Source organism: Rhinopithecus roxellana, chromosome 20 (assembly GCF_007565055.1).
Source record: "Rhinopithecus roxellana isolate Shanxi Qingling chromosome 20, ASM756505v1, whole genome shotgun sequence".
In the NCBI taxonomy this organism is placed as follows: domain Eukaryota; kingdom Metazoa; phylum Chordata; class Mammalia; order Primates; family Cercopithecidae; genus Rhinopithecus; species Rhinopithecus roxellana.
This window is the reverse complement of record NC_044568.1, coordinates 42,046,010-42,072,347: the sequence shown is the minus strand read 5'-3', so window position 1 is coordinate 42,072,347 and position 26,338 is coordinate 42,046,010. Positions and strand designations below refer to the sequence as shown.

At 45.5% G+C, this 26,338-nt stretch overlaps 2 protein-coding genes across 4 annotated transcripts in view; one reads left to right on the top strand and one right to left on the bottom strand.

Moving 5' to 3' along the window:
• The window catches only part of CIAPIN1 (cytokine induced apoptosis inhibitor 1), a 19,204-nt gene extending 7,254 nt beyond the window's left edge, over positions 1-11,950 (bottom strand). The window contains exons 1-4 of one of the 2 annotated variants that reach the window (XM_010365482.2): positions 11,762-11,950; positions 5,257-5,468; positions 4,413-4,565; positions 2,086-2,162 (exon numbers count right to left, since the gene is read on the bottom strand). In XM_010365482.2, coding sequence (XP_010363784.1) covers positions 2,086-2,162; positions 4,413-4,565; positions 5,257-5,413 — 387 coding nt within the window. In that variant the 5' untranslated portion in view covers positions 5,414-5,468; positions 11,762-11,950. The remainder of the gene's footprint in view (positions 1-2,085; positions 2,163-4,412; positions 4,566-5,256; positions 5,469-11,761) is intronic. The other variant, XM_010365483.2, reaches the window with a different exon arrangement.
• Positions 11,851-26,338, top strand: COQ9 (coenzyme Q9). Of its 2 annotated transcripts, none has more exons than XM_010365481.2 (9): positions 11,851-12,000; positions 15,449-15,617; positions 17,848-17,983; positions 21,545-21,687; positions 21,972-22,056; positions 23,289-23,393; positions 24,607-24,762; positions 25,103-25,156; positions 25,649-26,338. In XM_010365481.2, the coding sequence occupies exons 1-9, from the start codon at positions 11,925-11,927 to the stop codon at positions 25,682-25,684; spliced, it is 960 nt and encodes a 319-aa protein (XP_010363783.2). In that variant the 5' UTR covers positions 11,851-11,924; the 3' UTR covers positions 25,685-26,338. The 2 variants fall into 2 exon arrangements, with proteins under 2 accessions (XP_010363783.2, XP_010363782.2); XM_010365480.2 differs by lacking the exon at positions 25,649-26,338 and adding an exon at positions 25,348-25,587.

Here is a 26,338-nt window from a genome sequence, read left to right as displayed (position 1 = left end):
GTGTGGCACCTTCCCCACCCCAACTCTTCCTCTCTTTCTTGATCCTGCCTTTGCCATGTGATGTGCCTGCTCCTGCTTCACCTTCTGCCATGAGTAAAAGTTCCTTGAGGCCTCCCTAGAAACCCAGCAGTTGCACGCCCATGCTTCCTGTACAGTCTGCAGAACAGTGAGCCAATTAAACCTCTTGTCTTTACAAATTATTCAGTCTTAGGTATTCCTTTATAGGAACAGAAGAACGGTCTAATACACATTCCTTATTTTAAAATCAAGCACAGAAAACCTTAAACTAAAAGGAAAAATAAGAAGAGGTTGGCATAAAGAATCTAAGGCCTGGCAGGATGCAGTGGCTCACGCCTGCAATACCAGCACTTTGGAAGGCCGAGGCGGGTAGATCACCTGAGGTCAGGAGTTCGAGAACAGCCTGGCCAACATAGCGAACCCCCATCTGTACTAAAAATACAAAAAATTAGCTGGGTATGGCGGTGCATGCCTGTAATCCCAGCTACTTGGGAGGCTGAGGTAGGAGAATTGCTTGAACCCAGGAGGCGGATGTTGCAGTGAGCAGAGATCGTGCCACTGCACTCCAGCCTAGGCAACAGAGCAAGACTGTCTCCAAAAAGAAGGAAAAAAAATTAAAAAAAATAAAGAATTTAAGGTCCTACGTTATGTAAGAAATAACAGGCACAACAGCTATCATGCTGTAACATTTACCTCTCCCACATCCAAGAAAATTTTAACATCAAAGAGTGTAGAAATATAAACACTTCTGCTTAATTTAAATATTTCCACTTAATTGTCAGAAAAGGAACTTTGCCCCCTAACCTATTCCAACCTCCCACCAAAAATGTGAGGCTGAACTAGGTGACAGTGTTCACCCAGGCCTAGGATTCGGGTCTACTGAGAGGTGGGTGTTGGAAGCAACAGAGCTGCTGCTCATGCCCCTCAGCTGTCACTACCACTAAACTAGTACCAAGGAGACAAGAACAAGCCCCAGCCCACATGGGCCAAGTTGAGTCTCTTCGAAGTTGATTATTCTCACAAGTTTTTTTTTTTTTTTTTTTTTTGAGACAGAGTCTCACTCTGTCACCCAGGCTGGAGTGCAGTGGCGTGATCTTGGCTTACTACAAGCTCTGCCTCTCAGGTTCACACCATTCTCCTGCCTCAGCCTCCCGAGTAGCTGGGACTACAGGCGCCTGCCACCAGGCCCAGCTAATTTTTTTGTATTTTTAGTAGAGACAGGGTTTCACTGTGTTAGCCAGGATGGTCTCAATCTCCTGACCTCGTGATCCACCTGCCTCGGCCTCCTAAAGTGCTGGGATTACAGACATGAGCCACAGCGCCTGGCCTATTCTCACAAGTTTTGTCCTTTGAAGCATCATGTGTCTTTTTTTTTTTTTTTTTTTGAGACGGAGTCTTGCTCTGTCGCCCGGGCTGGAGTTCAGTGGCCGGATCTCAGCTCACTGCAAGCTCCGCCTCCCGGGTTCACGCCATTCTCCTGCCTCAGCCTCCCGAGTAGCTGGGACTACAGGCGCCCGCCACCTCACCCGGCTAGTTTTTTGTATTTTTTAGTAGAGACGGGGTTTCACCATGTTAGCCAGGATGGTCTCGATCTTCTGACCTCGTGATCCGCCCGTCTCGGCCTCCCAAAGCGCTGGGATTACAGGCTTGAGCCACCGCGCCCGGCCGTGTCTTTTTTTTTTGAGACGGAGTCTCGCTCTGTCACCCGGGCTGGAGTGCAGTGGCCGGATCTCAGCTCACTGCAAGCTCCGCCTCCTGGGTTTATACCATTCTCCTGCCTCAGCCTCCTGAGTAGCTGGGACTATAGGCGCCCGCCACCTTGCCCGGCTAGTTTTTTGTATTTTTTAGTAGAGACGGGGTTTCACCGTGTTAGCCAGGATGATCTCGATCTCCTGACCTCGTGATCCGCCCGTCTCGGCCTCTCAAAGTGCTGGGATTACAGGCTTGAGCCACCGCGCCCGGCCAGCATCATGTATCTTACATGCAAAGCGTTTCTTGTTTCCTAGTTCTAAGCAATACTGATTACCTCACCTGCAGGGCATCAAAGAAAGTTGTCTACAAACATACCTCTTTCACTTCCACAAGACCAGAAAGAGTCAGGGCTGAACACAGCTTAGATGCTGTCTTCACTTTGCTATTGTTACCTGCCAAAAGGAAAATCTCAATTAATAGCTTTATAGGTCAAAGTAGGAAAAATAATAAAGGCTCAATCCTATGTGGGTTAGCAAGCATTCAAACAATAATAACCAGGTGGGCGTGGTAGCTCATGTCTGTAATCCCAGCACTTTGGGAGACTGAGGTGGATAGATCACTTGAGGCCAGGAGTTCAAGACCAATCTGGCCAACATAGCAAAATCCCGTCTCTACTAAAAATACACACACAAAAAATAGCCAGGCGTGGTGGCACATGCCTGTAATCCCACCTACTTGGGAAGCTGAGGCATGAGAATCGCTTGAACCCAGGAGGTGGGGATTGCAGTGAGCCGAGACTGCACCACTGCACTCTGGCCTGCACAACAGAGTGAGACTTGATCTCAAAGAAAAAACAAAAAACAAAACAAAACAAAATAACCTATTCTGTTTAATGTACAGATGGTCCCTGACTTAATGATGGTTCTACTTGTAATTTTTCAACTTTTATGATGGTGTAAAAGTGATACCCATTCAAGTAGAAATTGTATACTTCAGTTTTCACTAAATTACATGAGATACTCAGCACTTTATTATAAATAGGCTTTGTGTTAGATGATTCTGCCCAACTGTAGGCTAATGCAAGTGTCCTAAGCGTGTTTAAGGTAGGCTAGGCTAAGCTAAGCAATTATGTTTAGTAGGTTAGATGAATTACATGCATTTTCGTCTTAATAGCATTTATCAGGACGTAACTCCATTGTAAGATGAGGACAACTGTATATACATTTTAGTGATACTATTTTATTCTTCTTCTTATTTTTAAGACAGGGTCTCACTTTGTCATGAAGTGCAGTGGCATGATCTCGGCTCATTGCAGCCTCGACCTCCCAGATTCAAGCAATCCTCCTGCCTCAGCCCCCACCAAGTAGCTGGGACTATAGGTGGGCACCACCATGCCTGGCTAATTTTTGTATTTTTTGTAGAGACGGGGTTTTGCCATGTTGCCCAGGCTAGTCTCGAACTCCTGGACTCAAGCAATGCGCCTGCCCTGGCCTCTCAAACTGCTGGGATTATAGGTGTGAGCCACTGTGCCTGGCCATAGTGACACTATTTTAACTTGACAAACACTTTTTTTTTGTTCAAAGTGTTTTTACCTAAGCTCTTAAATGTTACAATTCCATTATACTACACATAACACAAAGTTCTATTTCCCCATAAACAATGAACACCTTTATACATTTCAAAATACTTTCATTTCTATTATTCTATTATTCAATTTGATGAAATTGTTACATTTTGACTGAAAGTCTAGTGAAAAATATTAAAATCCAGAATTGAATCACTCTGACAGCTATACCACTGATCAAAAAATTTTTTACTTCATGAACACTGTCATTAGTTTCATATGAATCAATAATTACCACATCACTCCCAGAGTTCCAGTCATTATTTTTAAACTTTTTATTTTGAAATAACTATAGATTCACAGGAAGTTGGAAAAAACAAAAAAGTTCTGTATATTAAGGAGGTCTTCACTTCCTCTCTCCCCACAGTAACATCTTACCCAATTATAGCCTGATATGAAGACCAGGAAATTGATACTGATGGTCCACATAGCTTTTTCAGATTTCATTACTTTAACATGTACTCGTTTGGCAGAGGGGGCTTTACAGTTCCAAGTAATTTTATTACATGTGTAGATATGTGTAACCACCACATTCAGAACACAGAATTGTTCTATCTATAAAGGAGAACCATTATACTTCCCCTTTATAGCTCCACACACCCCTTTCCTCCCACTTCTAACCTCTGGCAAACTCTAATCTGATCTCCACCACTATAATTTTGTTATTTCAAGAGTATGAATGGAATTGTACAGCACAGAGCCTTTTGAGATTGACTTTTTTCACTCAGCTACTTCCCTTGATATCCATCCAAGCTGATGTACATATAGTTAGCGTGTTCCTTTTTATTGCTGCATCACTTTCCATATTATGAACATATCAAAGTTTAACTATTCACCTGCAAAAGGACCCATTTTTAGATGGCAGTGTCCTTCTATTTTGTTACATAATGAGTCAGCCAAAGATTACAATTTCTCCAGATATGTTGCTTCAGATTTTAACGATAACTTATCCCCAAGGAAAAGGTTTTGCTATAGGAATACTGATCTCCCAATGATATCTCCTGATCAGGGAGATGCAGCACACATGCTCAAAGACTCAACCCTGTCAAATGTGTTTTTCAAGTGAAGCTCTCCTTACCTACAGCTGTCTCTACCAGCTCTTTCAGAAAAAGACATCCACCAGGCCGAAGGATCCGGGCGATTTCAGCCAAAATCTCAGCACTGTGCAGAGTGGTGCTTCCCGGGACTAAACCTGACAAAATAATGTCAAAGCTGGATTCTTTGTGGGCAGCTGAAAAGAAGAGGACTCTAATTAGCAATCATCTGGCCTGGGACAATCTCCTGGTCCCTTTCAACCCCCAACAAAGGCTACAGACCTCACCCTGAGAGAATGGACCCCACTCGGTATCCATCCAAGAAGCTGGATGAATAGTAAGTGTTTTAAAAAAACATGGAATAGCGGCCGGGCGCGGTGGCTCAAGCCTGTAATCCCAGCACTTTGGGAGGCCGAGACGCGCGGATCACGAGGTCAGGAGATCGAGACCATCCCGGCTAACACCGTGAAACCCCATCTCTACTAAAAAATACAAAAAACTAGCCGGGCGAGGTGGCGGGCGCCTGTAGTCCCAGCTACTCAGGAGGCTGAGGCAGGAGAATGGCGTGAACCCGGGAGGCGGAGCTTGCAGTGAGCTGAGATCCGGCCACTGCACTCCAGCCCGGGTGACAGAGTGAGACTCCATCTCAAAAAAAAAAAAAAAAAAAAAAAAACATGGAATAGCTACACAGAAAGAACATCATACTTATGGAAATCATCAACTACACTCCTAAGCTCAGTGTATCTCAACTGAAAAATAACAGGGTGACGAGCCACCACTATCACATGCCACCCTAAAAGAAAACTCAGGTATCAAGGAACCACAGAAAGGCAACACTCCCACAGAAACCCCTCCAGCCTCATACAGACAACATGGGTGGGTACTTACACTGCAACAGCTGGTTGATGTTTTCCACAGACACGTGGCCTTCACTGCCAGTTAACACTTGAAGCTTATCCACCAGATCTTTCAGAGCCTCCACTGGGGATGACTTATCCCAGACCACTGCCACAAACTGGCCAGCAGAGATCCCAAAATCTGCCATTCTTGCAGTGCAGTACTGATGGACCTAAAAACTGCTGGCCAAAAGAGAATCAAGACTGGGCAGAGACAAAGTGCAGTTTAATCCATGAGGTATCATAAAATATGATTAGAATCCCAACCTAACTTGTAACCGCCCACTAGGGAATGCTGACATTAGAAACCCTACTGTATATGCTAAAGAGTCTGAATACATGAACCCCATTATCTCAAGTCTTCATAATCCCAACATTCCCAAAAAAGGCCAATAGCTTCCTTGGTGAGAATCCTGACTTGGAAGAGTCAAGAAAGGGGATTAGAGGCAAGTAAGAAGGTTGGAGGCAGAAAGATGATTTCCTCTTTAAGATAATTCAGCATGAATGGAATGCAAAACACACAGGACATCAATCAGGCAAAATGTGACTCAGCAAGGAAGGCAAATAAATTGACAGAAATAATCCAACCACAGGTTCAATGTTTTTAAAATGAAACAACGCATTTAAAATTTGCAAACTGAATACTGGTATTTTCCCTTTCATCAAAATATGAAAATTTAATTTCACTGACTCTGCAGTGATCAAGAATACTTACTATGTCTATACCATTTAACATTAGCCACTGTTCAAAGCATCTTCTAAACATTATCTCAATTGAATCTCAGAACAGCCTTAAATTAGATATTATTACCATTTTACAGTCTGGAAACTCAGGCAATTTACTTTGTCCAAGTCACACAACTAGTGGGTGTTACATGGATAAAGTGAGAGCTAGGATTTGAATCCAAATTCATCTGACCGTAAAGCCCATGCTTTTAACCTTTGGAAATTTCCCTCCATAGATCAACTTTCTCTTCTACTTGATACTCAGGTGAGTATATAATATGCTCACAAAGAAAGTAGTTCAAGAGATAGTACTCTACTCGGTTCCTTTCTTTCTTAAACATTAATGACACCAGTTTCCAATTTAACATAGCTCAAATAAATGAAACAAACAATTTCTGGTAGAGGGGTCAAACTTGGATTAGTTTTATGTTGAACATTTCAGATTTCTGCGGAGGTGGCCAACTCAGTGGCAATCACGCCACCACAGATACAGACTGAATTTAAGCCAAGTCACTACACTCTCGTTTCTTTTAAAATGTTGACTTCAGCTGGGCGCAGTGGCTCACACCTGTAATTTCAGCACTTTGGGAAGCCAAGCCAGGCGAATTGCCTGAGCCCAGGAGTTTGAGACCAGCCTGGCCAACATGGTGAAACCCCATCTCTACTAAAAGTACAAAAATGAGCTGGGCGTGGTGGTGCACGCCTGTAATCCCAGCTACTCAGGAGGCTGAGGCAGGAGAATTGCTTGAACCTGGGAGGTGGAGGTTGTAGTGAGTCAAGATCGTGCTGCTGCACTCCAGCCTGGTGACAGAGTGAGACTCTGTCTCAAAAAAAAAATAAAAATAAAAAAATAAAAAATTATAGCTCATGCCTATTATCCCAGCACTTTGGGAAACCGAGGCAGGTGGATCCCTTGAGTCCAGGAGTTCAAGACCAACCTGGGTGACATGGTGAAACCCCATCTCTACTAAAAATACAAAAATTAGCTGGGTGTGGTGGCAGAATCTGTGGTAGTCTTATGTGGTAATCTTATGTAGTCCCAGCTACTGGGATGGAGGAGAGGGCATGAGGCGGCAGGACTGCTTGAGCCCAGGAGCTTGAGGCTGCAGTAAGCCAAGATTCCAGCCTGGGTGACAGAGCAAGACCCTGTCTCAAAAAAAGCAAAGTTTACTTCAAGTAACTCTCCTCTTTGCCTACAAAACATACCCCAGGATGTCAAATATTTAACACTCAAGCATTAAATACTATAGCACTTTGATCTGTCACTCTTTTTCTAAAGGAGTTACTAAACGTTTTATTTGCTAGAGTGAAGTCAGTTAGCCTTCTAGATCCACGGCCTCCATAATCTGGCTCCACCTGTATATCCCACCACTCCAAAGTGATCCCTCCTTATTCTATGAAAACCCTTTGCATTTTCCCTTCATCGTGCCTTTTATCTAGCTCCTTCCGTATGATCCAACTGCTAGCGCCCCTAAAAGGATGCTAAGTGTTATCAGACAAGTAGGATTCTTTAGTCATTTAACTCTTGTTTTTTTAATGGCAGAGGGCAAGTAAAAATGGAAAAAGAAAAGAAAAAAATAATACAAAAGAGAATAATTTTTTTTTTGGGGGGTGGGGGGGAGGACGGAGTTTCACTCTTGTTGTCCAGGCTGGAGTGCAATCGTGGCTCACTGCAACCTCCGCCTTCCGGGTTCAAGTGATTCTCACGCCTCAGCCTCCCGAGTAGCTAGGATCACAGACGTGCACCACCACACCCGGCTAATTTTGTATTTTTTTAGTAGAGGGGGTTTCTCCATGTTGGTCAGGCTGGTCTTGAACTCCTGGCCTTAGGTGATCCGCCCACCTTGGCCTCCCATAGTGATGGGATTACAGGCATGAGCCACCTGCTCAGCTAATTCTGTGGGTTTTTTGCTTGTTAGTTCTGTTTTTTGAGACAGTCTCACTCCATCATCCAGGCTGGAATGCAGTGACACAATCTCGACTCAGTGCAACCTCCGCCTTCAGAGTTCAAGCAATTCTCATGCCTCAGCCTCCCAAGTAGCTGGAATTACAGGTGGACACCACCACACCTGGCTGATTTTTGTATTTTTAGTAGTGACAGGGTTGTTGGCCAGGCTATTCTCAAACTCCTGACCTCAAGTGATCTGCCCACCTCGGCCTCCCAAAGTGCTGGGATTAAAGGCGTGAGCCTCCGTGCCCAGCCAATTCTGGTTTTTAAATCCCTAAACAGCACACAATCAAGGACTGAAACTTTTAACTGGTACATGATGTCGAGGAAGAACCCCTGCAAACTTTAAGGTGTGCAATATGGGATCAATCTCACATTTAAGAACCAGCCAGGCAAGATGGGAGTATAGATTGCTGGACATTGTTATAAGAATAAAAATGACCTGTTTCTAGAATGATGTTGGAATAGGTTCTTCCTTGGGATAACAGAAAAGGATGATAAAGATCCCACCTACTAGACTACTGCAACTTTGCACTGTATTTACAGAAAAACTCTCATGAAGGAAACTAGGGGCAAAAGCTTATTTATCAGCTAGAGAAAAACAAAAAGCCAAATGGCTAGACCTTTTCAGCAACATTTATGGAGGCAGTTTTATAGGGCACAGGTTTTGAGTGCAGATGACCTAGGGTCCTATCTTCCACTGGATCTTATGGGCATATGACCATAGATAAGTTACTAGACTCTTTGAATTTGTTTTTTCATCAGTAAAGTAGGGATAATAACCTCATATTTTGTGAGGCTGCTGTAAGAAGCAAATGAGAAGATAATAATATGTAAGGCACTCAGCAGGCTCTGGCACACAGAGCTCTGTAAAGTAATGTTCTAGAACTCTGGGCTTCCACTTTTCTGTGGCTAGTTTACCTGCCTTTGCTTCAAACAGTCCTATAAAACCCTGTTTCTCCTTAGCCATGCCTGATAGGAGGACACCCCAGGGAGTGATAGGAAGCTGCTTTTTCATTGTTAGAATTAGTGTAAGAGCTGTGCTTTATGATCTTTGGACAGTACTCCAGCGGGACTGTGTCAGTAAATTAGAAGAATGTAAAATGCTTTGCGTTCTGGATCTCCCAAAACTAATCTTATGGCAAGAGGAGCTTATGAACTACATTCATTAAACATCAACCCTCAAAAAATAGGCATAGCCACTACTTTCAGTGAGCATTTTTCAAATAAAATAGGAGATAATATTCTTTCAAATACCTAAAACCAAAGTGTGATACTTTTCATCATCAGAGTTTTATGTTGCTGTTGTGAATTTGTCTTTCAAAACAAAAAAATCCATAACGAAAAAGTGTCCCCGTATCTAAGACAACATGCTCAGAAGCTGTGATTCAGGACCCAGCTTCATAATATGAGGTGGCATCATTGTCACATCACTGAGCTCATTAGGTGCCTCTCCAACTCTGACTGAGGCACACACATGTCCATGGCCCTTCTAAAATGTTACTGGCAGGCAGTAAAAGCGGATGTCTGAGAACAGACGGTTTTTCAGGTGCCCGGTAAGCATCAAATCTTGTGGCATTCGGTCTCTCTTCTGGTGAAAGGGGACAAAAGAAAATAGTAAGACTGAAGTTTGGGTTTCAGATCAAAAAATCCTTTAACTTGGGTGCATAAAAGAATTCCAAGAATACTGACAGTTATCAGAAAGGAAAATCCTAATTAAAATTAACTAACTGGGCTGGGTACGGTGACTCACGGCTGTAATCCCACACTTTGGGAGGCCTAGGCAGGTGGATCACCTGAGGTCAGGAGTTCAAGACCAGCCTGGCCAACATGGAGAAACCCTGTCTCTACTAAAAATACAAAGATTAGCTGGACATGGTGGCCTGCACCTGTAATCCCAGCTACTTGGGAGGCTGAGGTAGGGAGAATTGCTTGAACTCAGGAGGTGGAAGTTGTAGTGGGCCAAAATCTTGCCACTGCACTCCAGCTTGGGCAACAGAGTGAGACTCCCATCTCAAAAAAAAAAAAAAAATTAAAAAAATTAAATTAACTAAGCTCTTGTGCACCTACATGTCACTGCCTGTCCTCTGGGTGACTAGTGCCAAGTGGGCCTAACCAGCCTGCTGTGCAATCTAAGTCAGCCATTGCCCCTCTCTGGGCCTCAGTTTCCCTGCCAGCTTTAGCAGAATGGTAGGAAGGCACAATTACAATCTGCAAATGAGACCTAAGAAACCTACTATGTGCCTGTCCCTACACAGGAGACAGACAAGAAGACACTTGTTCCCTGCCCTCAAGAGAATTCTCTGTCTAGACACTTGGACTAGGACGTTAGATATTTTTTTTTTTTTTTTCTGGCAGAGTCTTGCTTTGTTGTCCAGGCTGGAGTGCAGTGGCACGATCTTCACTGACTACAACCTCCGACTCTGGGGTTCAAGCGATTCTCCTGCCTCAGTCTCCCAAGTAGCTAGGATTACAGGCACCTACAACCACGCCCAGTTAATTTTTGTATTTTTAGTACAGATGCAATTTCGCCATGTTGCCCACGCTGGTCTGGAACTCCTGGGCTCAAGTGATCCACCCACTTCAGTCTCTCAAAGTGCTGGGATTACAGGCATGAGCCTGGCCCAGAATTTTTTTTAAAAAAGTGAGAATCAACAATGAAACAGGAATGTCTCCAGGCATTTGGCATGTGTCAGGAACTAGAGTTTCAGAAAGGATACCCAAATGTTAGTTTCCACAGGAAAGGCTCATTTAAAGCTGGGTGGACAGAACTCGGAAACAAAACCTCATGCAGAGGAGTGTTTTACCTACAACAGAAACATGGATCTAAAATTTTAACCTTTGGGGTAAGTTTTGGCTTAGGAGGTCTTCCCCACACCCGTGCAGGGGAAGCGGATATTCTGAAAAGACTAGAGTTGACAAGGGGTGTACAAAGCACAACTTTCACAGATACAAAGATGGGGTCTGAGTGCAAACACAAAATCGACAGAATCACATGCTCTTGTCCTTAGTTACTCTTAGTCCAAAAACCATTTACTTCTTCCTATTAAGCCTTCTCTGATGACACCCCCGTGAAGGGCTCTGTTAGTGACTGGACCGTGACCTCCTTGAGCCATCCAGAGCTCGGCACTCAGTAACATCAGAATGAAGGGCACCAGCCTTTCCCGAACTTGCAGATCCTACAAATCACCCAAGGGAGTGGTTAAAATGAGATTCCTGGACCACACCCAGAACCACTCAATCAATCCTCCAGGACAAAGGCCTGGCTGTCTGTTCTAGTAACAAGCATCCTTCCGATCTGGATATTTAACTATACCAACTCAACACGCTGGGGATTCGGACAAGTCGCAGGTTCGAAATTATAATCGTGAGCTCAGGTACCCCGCCAAGCTTTCGTGCTTTGCTGCCAAGCACCCCCAGGGACCGAAACTTCACGGGGACTGAGGCCCAAGGTCACAACGATTGGCTATTGGTAGGACCGGGTCTCAGAAAGAGGTCTCTCGGACCCCAGAGCTCGGAGCCCTTTCTCCTCAGCGTGGTGTCCCCGGGGCCTCAGAGTAGGGCCGGCTGCGCAAGGGACGAGGCAGCCTGGGAACGGCAGAAATTCCCGGTCAGGACCCCGGGGCGGTTAGGGCCGGCCCTGGCCTCGCACACCAACTTCTCAGGAATAAACCCGCCGGGACTCTCAGCGGGGCGTCCGTGGCTGCGTTCGCATAGAAGGACAGGGGTAGGAAGAGGAAATGAGAGGATATAGGGACGAGGGGGGGCTGGGAGGGGACAGTTGAGGGAGCTCTGGCGCTCAGCTGGCCCCCACCACTCTCACCTGCCGCCTGGGCTTGCTCGCGGCTTCTCCTCAGCCGTTGACTCCACGCCTCGCGCCTCTCGCGAGAGGAGGAGGCTCCATGGCGCGACTACTTCCGCCCTCCTAGTGCAGTAGTCCCGACGCTGCCCGTCGCGTCGCCGTGGGCGACGTGCCCGCTTCCAAAATGGCGACGGCGGCGGCTGTGTCTGGTGTGCTTGGCCGGGCGGGCTGGAAGCTCCTGCAGCTGCGGTGCCTGCCCGGTGAGGGGGCTGCCAAGCCGGGGAGAGACAGGGAGCGCGGAGGGGGCGCGAGGCTGGCTTGAGCTGGGTTCGGCGGTGGGGGGAAGAGGCCGTTGGGGCGGCCCGCGAGCAAGGTGAGGTGAAGGGCATCGGCGCGGGCTCAGGCGAGCTGCCTGGTTAGAGCGGGGCAGGTGCAGGGGGCAGGGCCTGTCACCCCCATTTCATGGAGTTAGCGGAGCCTCAGAGAGGGCTGGGGGTACGAAGGTCACGCAGCCTGAGCCTGTTGGTTACAGAACTGGCAGTCGCAGACCCACTCTCAACTCCATTGCCAAGTCCACTAGAAGGACAGGTGAACACGGCCACAGAGAGCCAAGTCCATTGTTTCCCGAAAGCTAGTCGTTTCCCCACCACTTCACGAACTCTGTGATACTCTCTTACCACCTTTGCCACTATGTACTCAGTATTTTTATTTTTAAATAGGAGTTCTGAAAGAGGAAACTTTGTATCACTGTCGGAAATGGAAAACTAATATCGCCTTCCTTAATTAGAATGTATGCATTAACACTTTAGCATACATACATAACTGATGAAACGTTCACCTGTATTTCACCTAAAATCTTCTCATGACCCTCAGTGGTACTACAGTCACACTTTGCATCCGCTCCTTCCTTTTCAAAGTTTTACGGATATTTGTGCCATATCTTTCAGTACGTGTATTAAAATATTGATATTTTTACACATACTATTCTGTTTCTTTTTTTTCTTTTTCTTTCTTTCTTTTTTTTTTTTTTTTTTTTTTTGAGAAAGGGTCTGGCTCCTCAGCCTCCCAAGGAGCTGGGACTACAGGTGCGTGCCACCCTACTTGGCTAATTTTGTTGTTGAGAGAGAGTCTCACTCTGTCACCCAGGCTGGAGTGCAGTGGCACAATCTCGGCTCACTGCAACTTCTGCCTCCCTAGTTCAAGTGGTTCTCCTGCCTCAGCCTCCCGAGTAGCTGGGGTTACAGGCTTGAGCCACCATGCCCAGCTAATTTTTTGTTTTTAGTAGATGGGATTTCACCATGTTGGCCAGACGGGTCCCAAACTCCTGACCTCAAGTTATCCGCCTGCCTCAGCCTCCCAAAGTGTTGGGATTACAGGCATGAGCCACCGCCTAGCCCCCTTTTGTTGTATTTATACAAAATTCCAAACTAAAGGTGTGTAGTTAAAGTAATGCCTATGACCCCGCAGATCTACCAAGAGAAATGAAGGTATGTATCTACAAAAAAGTTAGTACATTTATAGCAATTGTATTCATAGTAGCCAAACACAAAAACAGTTCAGTTGTCTAGCAACAGAATAGTATTTTTTATGGAACACTATTCTGCAATAAATACTAAAAATTAGTCAAAGAGAAAGCTGGACACTAAAGTGATAAGGACCGTTTTTAATCAGTAATAACTATTGCAGTAGGGAAAAGGGTCTAGCATGAACTGAGCGCAACCTTGAGTTTAGTGCATGCAGAAGTAACTGGGTGTTTCAAAGAAAAAAATGAAGGAGGAGGTAGGAAGGCAGGTGGGGACTCAGTAGAGTCAAGAAAGTGAATAATTATAAATGAGATTGGGCTGCTAGCTGGCAGTTAACAAAGTTAGGATTCTGTTTTCCCAAAGGGAGACATAAGCCCTATCCTTCTTAAGTGTTATCCAGAACAAACAGTAAATTTTTTCTTGACAGCCTGAGTTTTCTCAGGCAGGCACTTTAAAGGTGGGTAGGGTTATCGTAAGGGATGTGGCCCTGAGTGATGCTTACGTTAGTGTGTGTTCAAGTCTTTATAGGCCAAGGTTGAGGCCTAGATAAGAAGAGGGCTCAGAGGAGCCTGGTTAGAGCCTGATCAAGGAGACAATTTTTGTCAGATCTACTGATATGCATGAAAGTATGGATCAATCTCAAAAATATACTAAGTGGGCCAGGTGTGGTGGGTCACACCTATAATCCCAACACTTTGGGAGGCCAAGGTGGGAGGGTTGCTTGAGCCGAGGAGTTCAAGACCATCTTGGGCAACATAGCGAGACTCTGTCCCTATTTAAACTTTAAATGAATACACACACACACACACACACAGTCCTAAGTGAAAGAAGCTTTATTGAAATATGTACATGTAGATGAAATCTTAGGACAGGCAAAACTAAGACAAGCAAAAACTAACCTAGAGTGAAAACTTCAGAACAGTATGAATGGGGAATGACTGAAAAAGCATAAGAGAACTTTCTGGGGTGACAGTAATGTTCTCTGTTTAGATTGGGTTCAGGCTGTGCAAGTGTATACATCTGTCAAAACTCATAAAATGGTACACTTAGGATTTATGCATTTCATTGTGTGTAAATGGCATCTCAAAAAAAACAGTGAACACAGAACTCTTCCATGCTAAAATGTTTAGAGATGAATAATACTGATATCTGCAACAAATGCACCAAAAATCAAGATGGATTAAGAAATGACAGATGTGTAGAACCTAGTGTCAGATATGCAGGTGTTCATTCCATAATTCTTTCCATTTGCATGTTTGAAAATTTTTATAATAGGCTGGGGACGATGGTTCACGCCTGTAATCCTAGCGCTCTGGGAGGCCAAGACAGGTAATCACTTGAGGTCAGGAGTTTGAGACCAGCCTGACCAACATGGCGAAACCCTGTCTCTGCTAAAAATACAAAAATGAGCCTGAGAGTAGTGGTGGGTGTCTGTAATCCCAGCTACTCAGGAGGCTGAGGCATGAGAATCACTTGAGCCTGGGAGGCAGAGGTTGCAGTGAGCCAAGATAGTGCCACTGCACTCCATCTTGGGAGACAGAGTGAGACTCTGACTCAAAAAAAAACAAAAAAAAAATTTTTAGAATAAAACATGTTGGGAAATAAAAAAGTAGTATGAATTTATGCTTAGGAAACATACTTCTTATCTTTCTTAAAGTAAGTGGGGATGTTACAGATATTGCAGATGAGAAAGCAGAGATTAGTGACTTGTCCAAAGATACCGTATAGACACTGGGAGAGTAGGACTGAGACATTAAATTACTACTCCAGAGCTCTTGCCATAATATATATAAATATGTAACATTTACAAGCCACTTTTACATTTTGTTTGGGCCACACAGTGGTCCCATTGAGCAAGTAGAAGTTATTACTCTAAATTTGCAGATTTAAAAATCTGCACATTGGGGTGAAATTGTTTGCCAGTTATCACACAAGTAACAAGTAGTAGAAACAGGTCGAGATGCTAGGTAGGTCTTTTTTCCTGGCTTACCACTTTTGCTACCACTTCATGTCCCAAAGTTCCCAGTTCGTGCAATATTTTTGTGTGGGACCCAACACTTGGATAAGTGGTTCTGGAGGAGTCTCTGGCCTGCTTTTCCTCCTCCTTGTCTCTGTTACCACTCTGAGTCTGAAAGGGTCTTCTCTGTTGAATGTCTCGGACTGACCAGCCCAGTTTCTGTTTCAGTGACCCATTGCCGACCAGCCCTGGTGCCACGTGCCTTCCATGCTTCAGCTGTGGGGCTAAGGTCTTCAGATGAGCAGAAGCAGCAGCCACCCCCTTCATTTTCTCAGCAGCATTCTGAAACACAGGGGGCAGAAAAACCTGATCCAGAGTCTTCTCATCCACCCCCCAGGTAGGCACTAATCCACCTATTTCTGGCCATTTCACATGCTTCAGTATGTCTGTTCCTCCTTCACTTCCTCTCTCCTCTCCATCCCCTTTTATACCTACCTTCATTTCCAAGGCCATCTTTGTTATTTAGAATTTTTTGTTTTTTGTAGTGATGACTTCTCGCTACATTGCCCAGACTGGTCTCAAACTCCTAGGTTTCAAACTGTCCTCCCCCTAGACCTCCCAAAGTGTTGGGATTACAGGTGTGAGCCACTGCACCCGACCCCAAGGCTGTCTTTGGAAATAACCTATTGTTTTTATAAAATTGGTGCCTGTTTGTTCTAAAACATCTAAACAGTATAGAGAAGTTCACAAAAATAAAGCAGTTTTATCCAAAATTACAGAGATAACCCTGCTAACATTTTTGTGAATATCCTTTTAGATGTTTCTCTAAGCTTATTTCATATATATGTTTTTGTATAGAATAGATACAATGTGTATAAACTCTACATGCTGTTCTAGAACCTGTTTTTTCACTCAACAGTACGTTTGTAATGTCTTTTCATAGTTTAATAGTTCTATAACATTCCAGCAAATAGCTGTGCCGAAATTTATTTAACCTGTCTTTTATTGATGGATATTTAGATTTCCTTCACTAATATAAGAAATAATGTGATAAAGTGTGTGAATCTCTTCTTAGAAGTGGGGGCACTGAGTCAAAGGATATGTACATTTAAAGATTTGTTACAGGCCGGGCGCGGTGGCTCACGTCTGTAATCCCAGCACTCTGGGAGGCCGAGGTGGGTGGATCACGAGGTCAGGAGATCGAGACCATCCTGACTAACACGGTGAAACCCCATCTCTATTAAAAATACAAAAATTAGCCAGGCGCAATGGCAGGCGGCTGTAGTCCCACCTACTCAGGAGGCTGAGGCAGGAGAATCAGTTGAACACAGGTGGCAGAGGTTGCAGTGAGCCGAGATCGCGCTGCTGCACTCCAGCCTGGGTGACAGAGTGAGACTCTGTCTCAAAAAAAAAAAAAAAAAAAAAGATTTGTTACATATGTGGGACCAGTTGCCCTCCAGAAAGGTAATACTAATTTACATTTCCATTAGAGGGTTTTTTTTTTTCCTAATCCTGCCATTGAAAAGTTTCTCTAGATCTGAAATTAGAGTGTTCCTTTTCATTTTTCTGATTTCCTAACTAAAGTACTTTTCTTTTTTTTTTTTTTTTTGAGACGGAGTCTGGCTCTGTCGCCCAGGCTGGAGTGCAGTGGCCGGATCTCAGCTCACTGCAAACTCCGCCTCCCAGGTTCACGCCATTCTCCTGCCTCAGCCTCCTGAGTAGCTGGGATTACAGGCGCCCGCCACCTCGCCCGGCTAGTTTTTTGTATTTTTTAGTAGAGACGGGGTTTCACCGTGTTAGCCAGGATGGATGGTCTCGATCTCCTGACCTCATGATCCACCTGTCTCAGCCTCCCAAAGTGCTGGGATTACAGGCTTGAGCCACCGCACCCGGCCCTAAAGTACTTTTCATTTCAATTCAAGAAATATTTTTTGAGGCCCTACTATCATGCCAGGCCCTGTGACTAACAGCATTGCTCCTGCCCTCATGGAGGTAGTCTGGTGTGAGTTTAGATGAAGAAACCCTCTGAGCACATTGTGCTAAGGGCTGAAGACGGGGAACTCCAGGGTGCAGCATTGCCTTCATACCACATGACCTCATTTGCTGGATTCCTCTCGGTGCCTATGGGGAGGGGAAGGATGATCTAGTTTTTACTCTGTTGGCATTAAAACATTGATACTGGCTGGGCGCAGTGGTTCACACCTGTAATCCCAGAGCTTTGGGAGGCCGAGGCAGACGGATCACTTGAGGTCAGGAGTTCGAGACCAGCCTGGCCAACATGGTGAAACCCTGTCTCTACTAAAAAAATACAAAAATTAGCCGGGCATGGTGGCGCATGCCTGTAGTCCCATCTACTCGGGAGGCTGAGGCAGGAGAATCGCTTGAACCCAGGAGGTGGAGGTTGTAGTGAGCTGAGATCACGCCACTGCACTCCATCCTGGGTGACAGAGGGAGACTATCTCAAAAACAAAAAACAAACAAACAAAAAAAACCCACATTGATACTGACACAAGAGTAAATGTCTTCCCAGCATGTGCTTAGAGGAGATCCAGAGCCCCTAGTTTCTGGTCAGGCCCATTGTACAAGCCAGGAGATGAAATATGCTGGGCTGTATCCTCTTGTCTCAGGTATACAGCCCAGGGCGGCGAGGAGGAGGAGGACTATGAAAGTGAGGAGCAGCTGCAGGACCGCATCCTGACGGCAGCCCTGGAGTTCGTGCCCGCTCACGGGTGGACAGCAGAGGCGATTGCAGAAGGAGCCCAGGTGTGTATAGGTGAGGGTGGAGCCACCTGACCAAGATGAGCCAGGATGGAGTCACACCAGGCAGAGCGGAAGGCCTCATGCCTTCTTCCAGTCCAGCTCAGATCCCCTCACAGCTGCAAGATTGACTGGGTTTTTTCCCCCAGTAGGGTGGAACTGGCTTTATTTTGTAGTTATAAAGAACGTACCACGGAGTTGGTTGTTGGGAGTTGTGTTCTAAAGGCAACCTATTAGACAAGAATTGTCTGTGATCAAAACTACCATGTTTCATTGACTCTAAGATGCCATTGGTTATAAGAAGCACCATTTTTAAATGCATCAGTAAAACAGAAAGCATACTGCATTTTGAACTATGACAGAGCACTTCTATGATTGACACTGATTTTTTAAAATGAAAAATCTATATGCATTTTTGAATTAATGACATATGGTGTTTGAAAACCCCCAAGAAGGCACCACTTTGGAGACCAACACATCTTATTTTCCCAGAAACTCTAACAGCATTTCCTGCATTAGTAGAGACTGCTGCTTTAGATTAGGCAGTAGGCTCATGTTCAAGCCATGTTGTAGGGAGTCCTCCAGCATAGCAAGATACCATTCTCCAAGAGACTGAGGGGATGACAGAGTTGCATCTCCCATCCCAGGCTTGCTGCAGGGCATCTACCCATGGACAATGGGCAAGGTTGCTGCTTTTCTGAAATTTAACTGTTATTTCCTTGTCTTCTCTCACTCCCAAATGCACATTTGGTAACAGAAGTCTCATTAGTGAAATGCAGATGCTCTGACTCCACTGTAGGCTCATTGTGAAAACTGAACAATACAAACAAATATAAAAAAGAATGTAGAAAACACCTATAATCACACCAAAGATCATACTACTAACATTTATGCCTAGTTCTTCCAAATTAAAACCCTTTAAATGATTCATTCTTTAAATGTTTGTTGAGCAAATAATGTGCCCTAGGCACTGTGCTAGTCCAAGGGACATGACAGGGGTCAAGATGGACCTGCTTCCTGCCCTTGTTGAGCTTCCAGTCTAGCAACATTAATAAAATGTATACAAATATTTACTTAGACGATGTGGTAAGTGCTATCAAGGAAGGGTGCTGTTGGGCTGTATAATGGAGGGACCTGATCATTAGATCAGGTCACAGCTGCAAGATTGACTGTTTTTTTTTTCCCTCAATAGGATGGAATGGCTTTATTTTGTGGATATAAAAGTAATGAACCATGGAATTGGTTTTTGGGAGTTGTGTTCTAAAGGCAACCCATTGGCAAGAATTGTCTGTGATCAAAACTACCATATTTCATTGACTCTAAGATGCCATTGGTTGTAAGAAGCACCATTTTTAAGTGCATCAGTAAAAAAAGAAAACATGTTGCCTATTAAACTTTGACAAATAGTTTAATTTGTCATACCAAGGGGATGGAGGGCTGGGCACAGTCGTGCATGCCTATCATCCCAGCACTTTGGGAGGCCAAGGCAGAAGGATTGCTTGAGCCCAGGAATTTGGGACCAGCCTGGGCAACCTAGAGAGTGACCCCATCTCTACAAAAAAAACAAAAATTAGCCAGGCATGGTGGTGCTTGCCTGTGGTCCCAGCTAGTTGGGAGGCTGGGATGGGAGGATCTCTTGAGCCTGGTATGTCGAGGCTGCAGTGAGCCATAATGATGCCACTGCACTCCAGCCGGGGCAGCAGAGTGAGACCTTGTCTCAAAAAAAAATATATATGGGGTGGGTAACGGCGGTCAGGAAAGGCTTTTGAGCTGAGAATTGAGGAATGAATAGGCTTTACCTGACTTCGTGGGTAGGGGATGGACAAGTCCAAATAGAGAAACTGCACAGGCAAGGTGGAAAGAAAAAGAAGGATGGTACATTAGAGGAACCACAGAGAACCACCATGCAGAGAGTGCAGGAAGAGAGACTTGAGATGAGCAAGGCTGGAAAGGTCAGTCAAGGTCAAATCAGACAACGCCCTAAAGGTCATGATAAAGAGTCAAGCTTTTCTTCTAAGAACAATTGAAGATACTGGATTAAATTTGGCATTTCAAAATGCTCATTTTGGCTGCTGGATGAAAAGTGGATTGGAGGCAGAGAGAGACTCATTGGGGGCTGCTGCCAGACATCCAGGAGAGATAAGGTGGTCTGGCTTAGAGTAATGGCAGTGGGTAAGTTTGGGAATAGCTTGGACATGGGAGGGAGTGACAGGATGGCATTGGAGTTGCCAGTTTGCATGTGTGGGTATACAGTGGTAGTGTTTTCTAAGGTTAAGGCCATTGGAAGAGGACCATCTTTGGGGAAGGGTACAGTCTTGATCTTTATTGAGTATGAGGAGTTTTTCAGTCAACCAGTGGAGGCATCAGGCATACAGGTCGGGAACTGGAGGAGACAGCTGGACTAGAGATACACATTTGGGCATTATTAGCGTGCATATATATACTGTGTGTGTATATATATGTGTAGTAATTATGGAAGTCAGTGAGATTGTCCAGGGCAAGAATATAATGTCATATGAGAGGGGAGTCCAGACTGTCAAGGAACTCAGACATTTAAGGGGAGAGTAGAATAGGATGGGCTGTCAAAGTCTAAGTCAGAGCTTCCTGACGTTGGAGGCACAGCAGGAGAGTGTGGATTAAGCAGCTAGACATTGGTTACTGGCGCAACAACTGTTTGAGTGGAGAACTGGGTCAGAAATCAACTGGAGTGGATCGAGGTGTACATATAGAAGGTGAGGAAGTGGTGAGGCATTTGGCTGCGAGGGGTAGATGAGAACTAGGGTGCGCCAAGCAGAGGAAACAGATGGAAGTTTGCACATGATTGAACACAAATGGGAAGAGTACAGAAACAAGAGTGGACCAGGCTCACATGTGTAATCCCAGCACTTGGGGAGGCTGAGGCGGGAAGATTGCTTGACACTAGGAGTTTGAGGCCAACCTGGGCAATATGGCGAGACCTCATCTCTACAAAAACATTTAAAAATTAGCCAGATGTGGTGGCACATGCCTATGGTCCCCGGCTGAGATGGGACGATTGCTTGAGCCCGAGAGGTCAAGGCTGCAGTCATACCACTGCTTGAGTGACAGAGCGAGACACTGTCTCAAAAAAAAGAAAAAAAGGAAAGAAACAAGAGTGAGGGTGAATTTACAAGAGAAAATAGGCAAAATCAAGAGGGTGAAGTTCCTTGAAGGCAAGAATTGTGGGATCTGGACAACAGATGGAAGGACTGGCGTTAGATGTGTTAGGTGCAAAGTTGGAGAAAGCAGCTGAAGGCTTAGTTTCTAAAAAAGGAAGACCTGTTGATGTGTTCATCCCTGAGCTAGTCTCTGTGAACTTGCTATTCAAGCCTGGATTCCACTCTTGCACACACACCAAGGGGCTTTGCGGGGTGGAGGGACCGGTGGTGGTCAGTTTCACCAAAATCACATGGACCCAGAGTGAAGAGTAGGGGTGTCCCACTGAAAATCAAGCTGCTGTCACTAGGAAGAGGCTCTAGTGATGAACAGGCAACAAATGTACCCTACACTTGGGCACCGCTTTTCTGTTTTCTGTTTCCCCTTTTGTAGTCTCTGGGTCTCTCCAGTGCAGCAGCCAGCATGTTTGGGAAGGATGGCAGTGAACTAATACTGCATTTTGTGACCGAGTGCAATGCCCGGCTCACACGCGTGCTGGAAGAGGAGCAGAAGCTGGTACAGTTGGGCCAGGCAGAGTAAGTCCCAAGGCATTATTACTCAGGGTGGCAGCTAAGGATCAGGGAACTTGGGCCCTACTAGCTATCCCCAGGAGGCCAATCCAAGCAGAACCCAAAGAAAGTAGCATTGGGCAGCCCTGCTGCTGTGATGGGACTGACTCCCGGCAGCCTGTCTCTGACAGCTTTAGTCAGGCCAGCATCAGGAGCTGGTGGGACCCTTTTCCCTAGGGCTGAGTAAACCGTGGAGCGCTAAGCCTCTGCCTTTCACTCAGAGACACACTGTTTTCTTTTCCCTCTTCCAGGAAGAAGAAAACAGACCAGTTCCTGAGGGATGCAGTGGAAACCAGACTGAGAATGCTGATCCCATACATTGAGCACTGGCCCCGGGTACCGAGTCCATATCCAGGCCCCAGAGCAACAATAATCCTAATATTTATTATTCTCAGCACCTTTCACTCAGATGACTTTGTACACTGTTGAACTTAGCTCATCAATCTCCATAAACCCGAGAATACTTAGTACACTTGGTAGAGCTGGGTTTCAAACTTGGGCATACCAAAGAGAGTGACCCTGAGCCATCTGTGTCTCAGTTCTTGGAAATATCAGTGGTCCGGGTACTGGATCCCATCCTGGGTGGGGTTCTCCTAGTGGCCTGAGTGTGCCACCAGGTCTTCAGGGAGGAGGAATCCATGCAGGAAGTTAGAAGAGTCAGAAGATTTTATTGGCTGTCTTCACTTGAATAACAGCCCTGTGGATTTTAGATCTCGAGGACTGTGATTTGTCAAATTGTCAATGTGATGCTTGGGGAATGGCATATTCGTTGCAAGGGTTTTTTTCACCTTTTCTGAAGCTTCCTTCTTCCTCTGTTTTAAAGCATGTCACAGTATGGGCCATTCTCTGAGTGAAGAAAGTACAGAGTGAAAGTACACCCGAAGTGAGAGGGACTCAGACATCTTGTGTCCTTTGCTCAGCTGGAAGACTACTGAACATGTAGTTTCAGTCATTCGGTTGATAGACATTTGAACACTTATGGTGGTGCCTAACCCCAGGCCGCATGTGACTCATTCCACCTTGCAGTTAAATCAGTGGAAGTGCATGTATGAGTCCCTCAGCTGCCTTCCTGATTCAGCATAGTGTTTTCTTCTGGGCTACCTCACTAAGAGAAAACCTTACAGCTGATCCAGGACCTCTCTGACCACCTCCCCAGTGGATGTAGCATTGGTAAAGTGGCAGGACCTTGTTTTGACAGTAGGAGCTGATGTATGTGAACGGACTCCTATCTCTGCTGTGTTTCTTCTGTGTGACAGACTGGGGTATCTTTGCCCATCCTTGCTTAGACCAATCTAGACCCTCTGTCCCTCTGCATTCCCAGTTCCAAATGCTAGGGATGGAGAATGTGCTTGGGCTTGCATAAGACAGGGCTATGCCCCTGGCTTTCCTCAGCTGTAGTCAGCATTGCTAGCTGCCCAGAACTCACACTGGTGGGTGAAGATGCTGGTCTCAGAGAACTAGAGCTGGGCAGGTCCCCTCATACTAGCTCTCATTGGAGAGGTAGGTGCTGGTCAGCTATGCACCATTATCTGGGAGCAGAGCTTACTCCTCTGCCATTCTCTCCCCAGGCCCTCAGCATCCTCATGCTCCCTCACAACATCCCGTCCAGCCTGAGCCTGCTCACCAGCATGGTGGATGACATGTGGCATTACGCTGGGGACCAGTCCACTGATGTGAGTGCTTTCTGCAGGCCCACAGGAGGCTGGGAAAGGCTTGTGTTAAGCATTGCTTCAAGAAGCTTGTGAAATTTCTTTGATCACAAGCCCCTGTAGGGGGGCTGCAGTGTCATTCCCATCTAAGGTATGAGGAAGGTCCCTCACGAAGCCAAAGTGGGATCTAGGTCATCATTCAGGGACCAGCATTCTAGCCACAAACCAGTTATTATTTCTACCAGCTTGTGGTGGTGACACCAGGTGTCAGAGAGCCTTTAGCATTGGCAAAAGCTAATTGGGCTGCCATTTTATTATCATTTCCCTCCTAAGATGTAGATTCTGCAGCAAAATTCCTCTTTTGAAAAAAAGAAATGCCATGGAGACACCCATTGCTTTAAAAAGAAATTCCCTTCCCCAGCCCATCTTGGCCTGCTTTGCTAAGAGATCAATAAGGCTCTTTAAACAGCACCAGGAAAGAATCTGACTTGTTAATGTTACCATATTTCTGGTAGGAAATTTTAAAAAATATACCTTCATAAAGGAAATTAAAATGTGATGATACTTTGTGGAATCCTGGATAAGGAGACACAGAAATACTCCCACCATAGTTATAACAAAGTGTTTTAATAAACTTCCCCCATGTGGGAATATAATGCCAACAGAGATAGTAGGAAAATGAAATTAGAAAGCAAAGAAATTAAAGGAATAAAACACCAAGCAGCTGAGCTGGTCCTCTGAAGAGCAGTTTGCCAGAACAATCAGAAGTTGCTGAGGGACTTGAACTCTCAGCTTTGCCCAGGTATTGTAATCTGTCCATGAGTCTGTCTCAGCCCTCACTTTGTTGATGAACACACCAAGGTTTGGTCATAACTGGCTGATTACAGCATCTTCTGGGACTCAGATGTCCTAAGATGTAGGCTTTCTACTAGCAGTTCCAAAATGGATTGGATGTAGCGAAATCATCTGGGATACTTATTAAGTATCCTGATTCCTGGCACTTAATTTAGATCCGTTGACTCTGCTCTTAAGAGGTTGGGCCCAGGAGCTTGCATTTTTAATCAACGAGGTAATTCTGATGCTCAGTCAAGTTTGAGATGGTAGTGTTGTCTAGAGGGCCAGATGTATCTGTGAGAGAAAGAAGTAGTCAAGAGGGAACCAGGAGTTCCCATGGCCTTGGGTAGGAACTGCCTCAGACTTGCATCAGCCCACAGCGGTAGCGTGGGTTTCTTTGCAGTTTAACTGGTACACCCGCCGAGCCATGCTGGCTGGCATCTACAACACGACAGAGCTGGTGATGATGCAGGACTCCTCTCCAGACTTTGAGGACACCTGGCGCTTCCTGGAAAACCGGATTAATGATGCAATGAACATGGGCCACACTGCCAAGCAGGTAGCTGGGGACTGGCCATTTGGGGAACCCTCTTTAGAAGGCATACCTGTTCTCCTCAGGCCATAGCTGGTCACTTGACTGTGCTCTTGGTCCCTTTTGGCCTCAGCTGACAGTCCTGAGGGCCTTCCCAGGGAGCCTGGCTGGTTCTTCCTCAGGCCAGCCCTTCCCTAAGAGCCATACTTTGCCCATTTGTGATTGTGTTGTCCAAAGCTCTCCTTCCAGTAATGTGGCCTCCATGTCTCCACCTTTTGGGGCTTATAGGCCTCCTGATTTATCCTGCCTGTCTCATGTTTAAGTTTGTGTTGGTGGCCTAAGGGAACCTGACACTGACTCCTTCTAGGTAAAGTCCACAGGAGAGGCACTGGTGCAAGGACTCATGGGTGCAGCGGTGACGGTGAGTACTGCCCAGCACATCCCTGCCCCTCCTGTCTTTCACTCCAGCCCTGTGATATATGTGTTACTGACTTCACATCATTTTGTAGCCCTAACCTGGAAACCTAATAATCTAATAATAAGGCTGACAGTGGTTCAGCCCTAGTGTCTTGATTCCAAAAACCCCGCTTCTTTATTTTTTCCTCTTATCAGGAGATATCACTGACTCCTGGGACCCTGGTATATCAAGTCTCTGTATCATAGCTGCACCTGCCACCTTGCAAACCTGGATCTTGGCCAGGTGCGGTGGCTCATGCATATCATCTCAGTACTTTGGGAAGATCGCTCGAGCCCAGGAGTTTGAGGCCAGTCTGGGCATCATGGCAAAACCCTGCCTCTATGCAAAAAAAAAAAAAAAAAAGAAAGAAAGAAAAAGAAAAGCTACATCTTTTCTATTAGAGTTTATAGGCAGGGTAAGCCCTCACTATTCTTTTTGTTTCCATTCCCGTGTCAGCTCAAGAACTTGACAGGTCTAAACCAGCGTCGGTGAGAGGAGAGGGTGTAAGCTACAATGCCTAGAAGAGAATGAGTGGACAGATTGAAAGAGCTTTGAAAAGTATGAGGTGCCATCCATGTAACCTGGTGTTCTTGAGAACACACTAAAGGACTCCTGAGACACTACCACCGCCACCTGGAAACCACAAGGCATTTGATGCTACCGTTCTGGTCAGGGATTGGGCCTCTTCTTCAGTTCCTAATACCAGACCAAGCCTCCTGATGCCTTTCTGCACTGCAATTGTGTGATTGAAAAATGAGATGTGCATCCAAGCAATCAAGCCACAGAAACCAAGCATGTCCCTGTCATGATCTCATGGGCACCTTGATCAAGTCTTAACCTTCCATTAACCTTGGGGCTCCCAAGCCAGAGTCAAGGTGATGCATGCCTCATGCCACCTCAAAGTGACAGCTCATCCCCAGCACAGCACAGGCGTGTGCACACAGAGGTGTTCCTTGCACCCCCCTCCCTCTCAGGTGTCCTGAGATGCTACTCCTGGGAAACCCCTCAGAAAACTGCCTCACCGGAGACAAGTGCCTGCTGGACAGAGGTGTGATCCCAGGCCTGGTGTCATATGACACCAGCATGCATCACAGGATTATTAGTGTATTTTGAGTCTAAAAATAATAAATATGTTTGAAGTAGTTT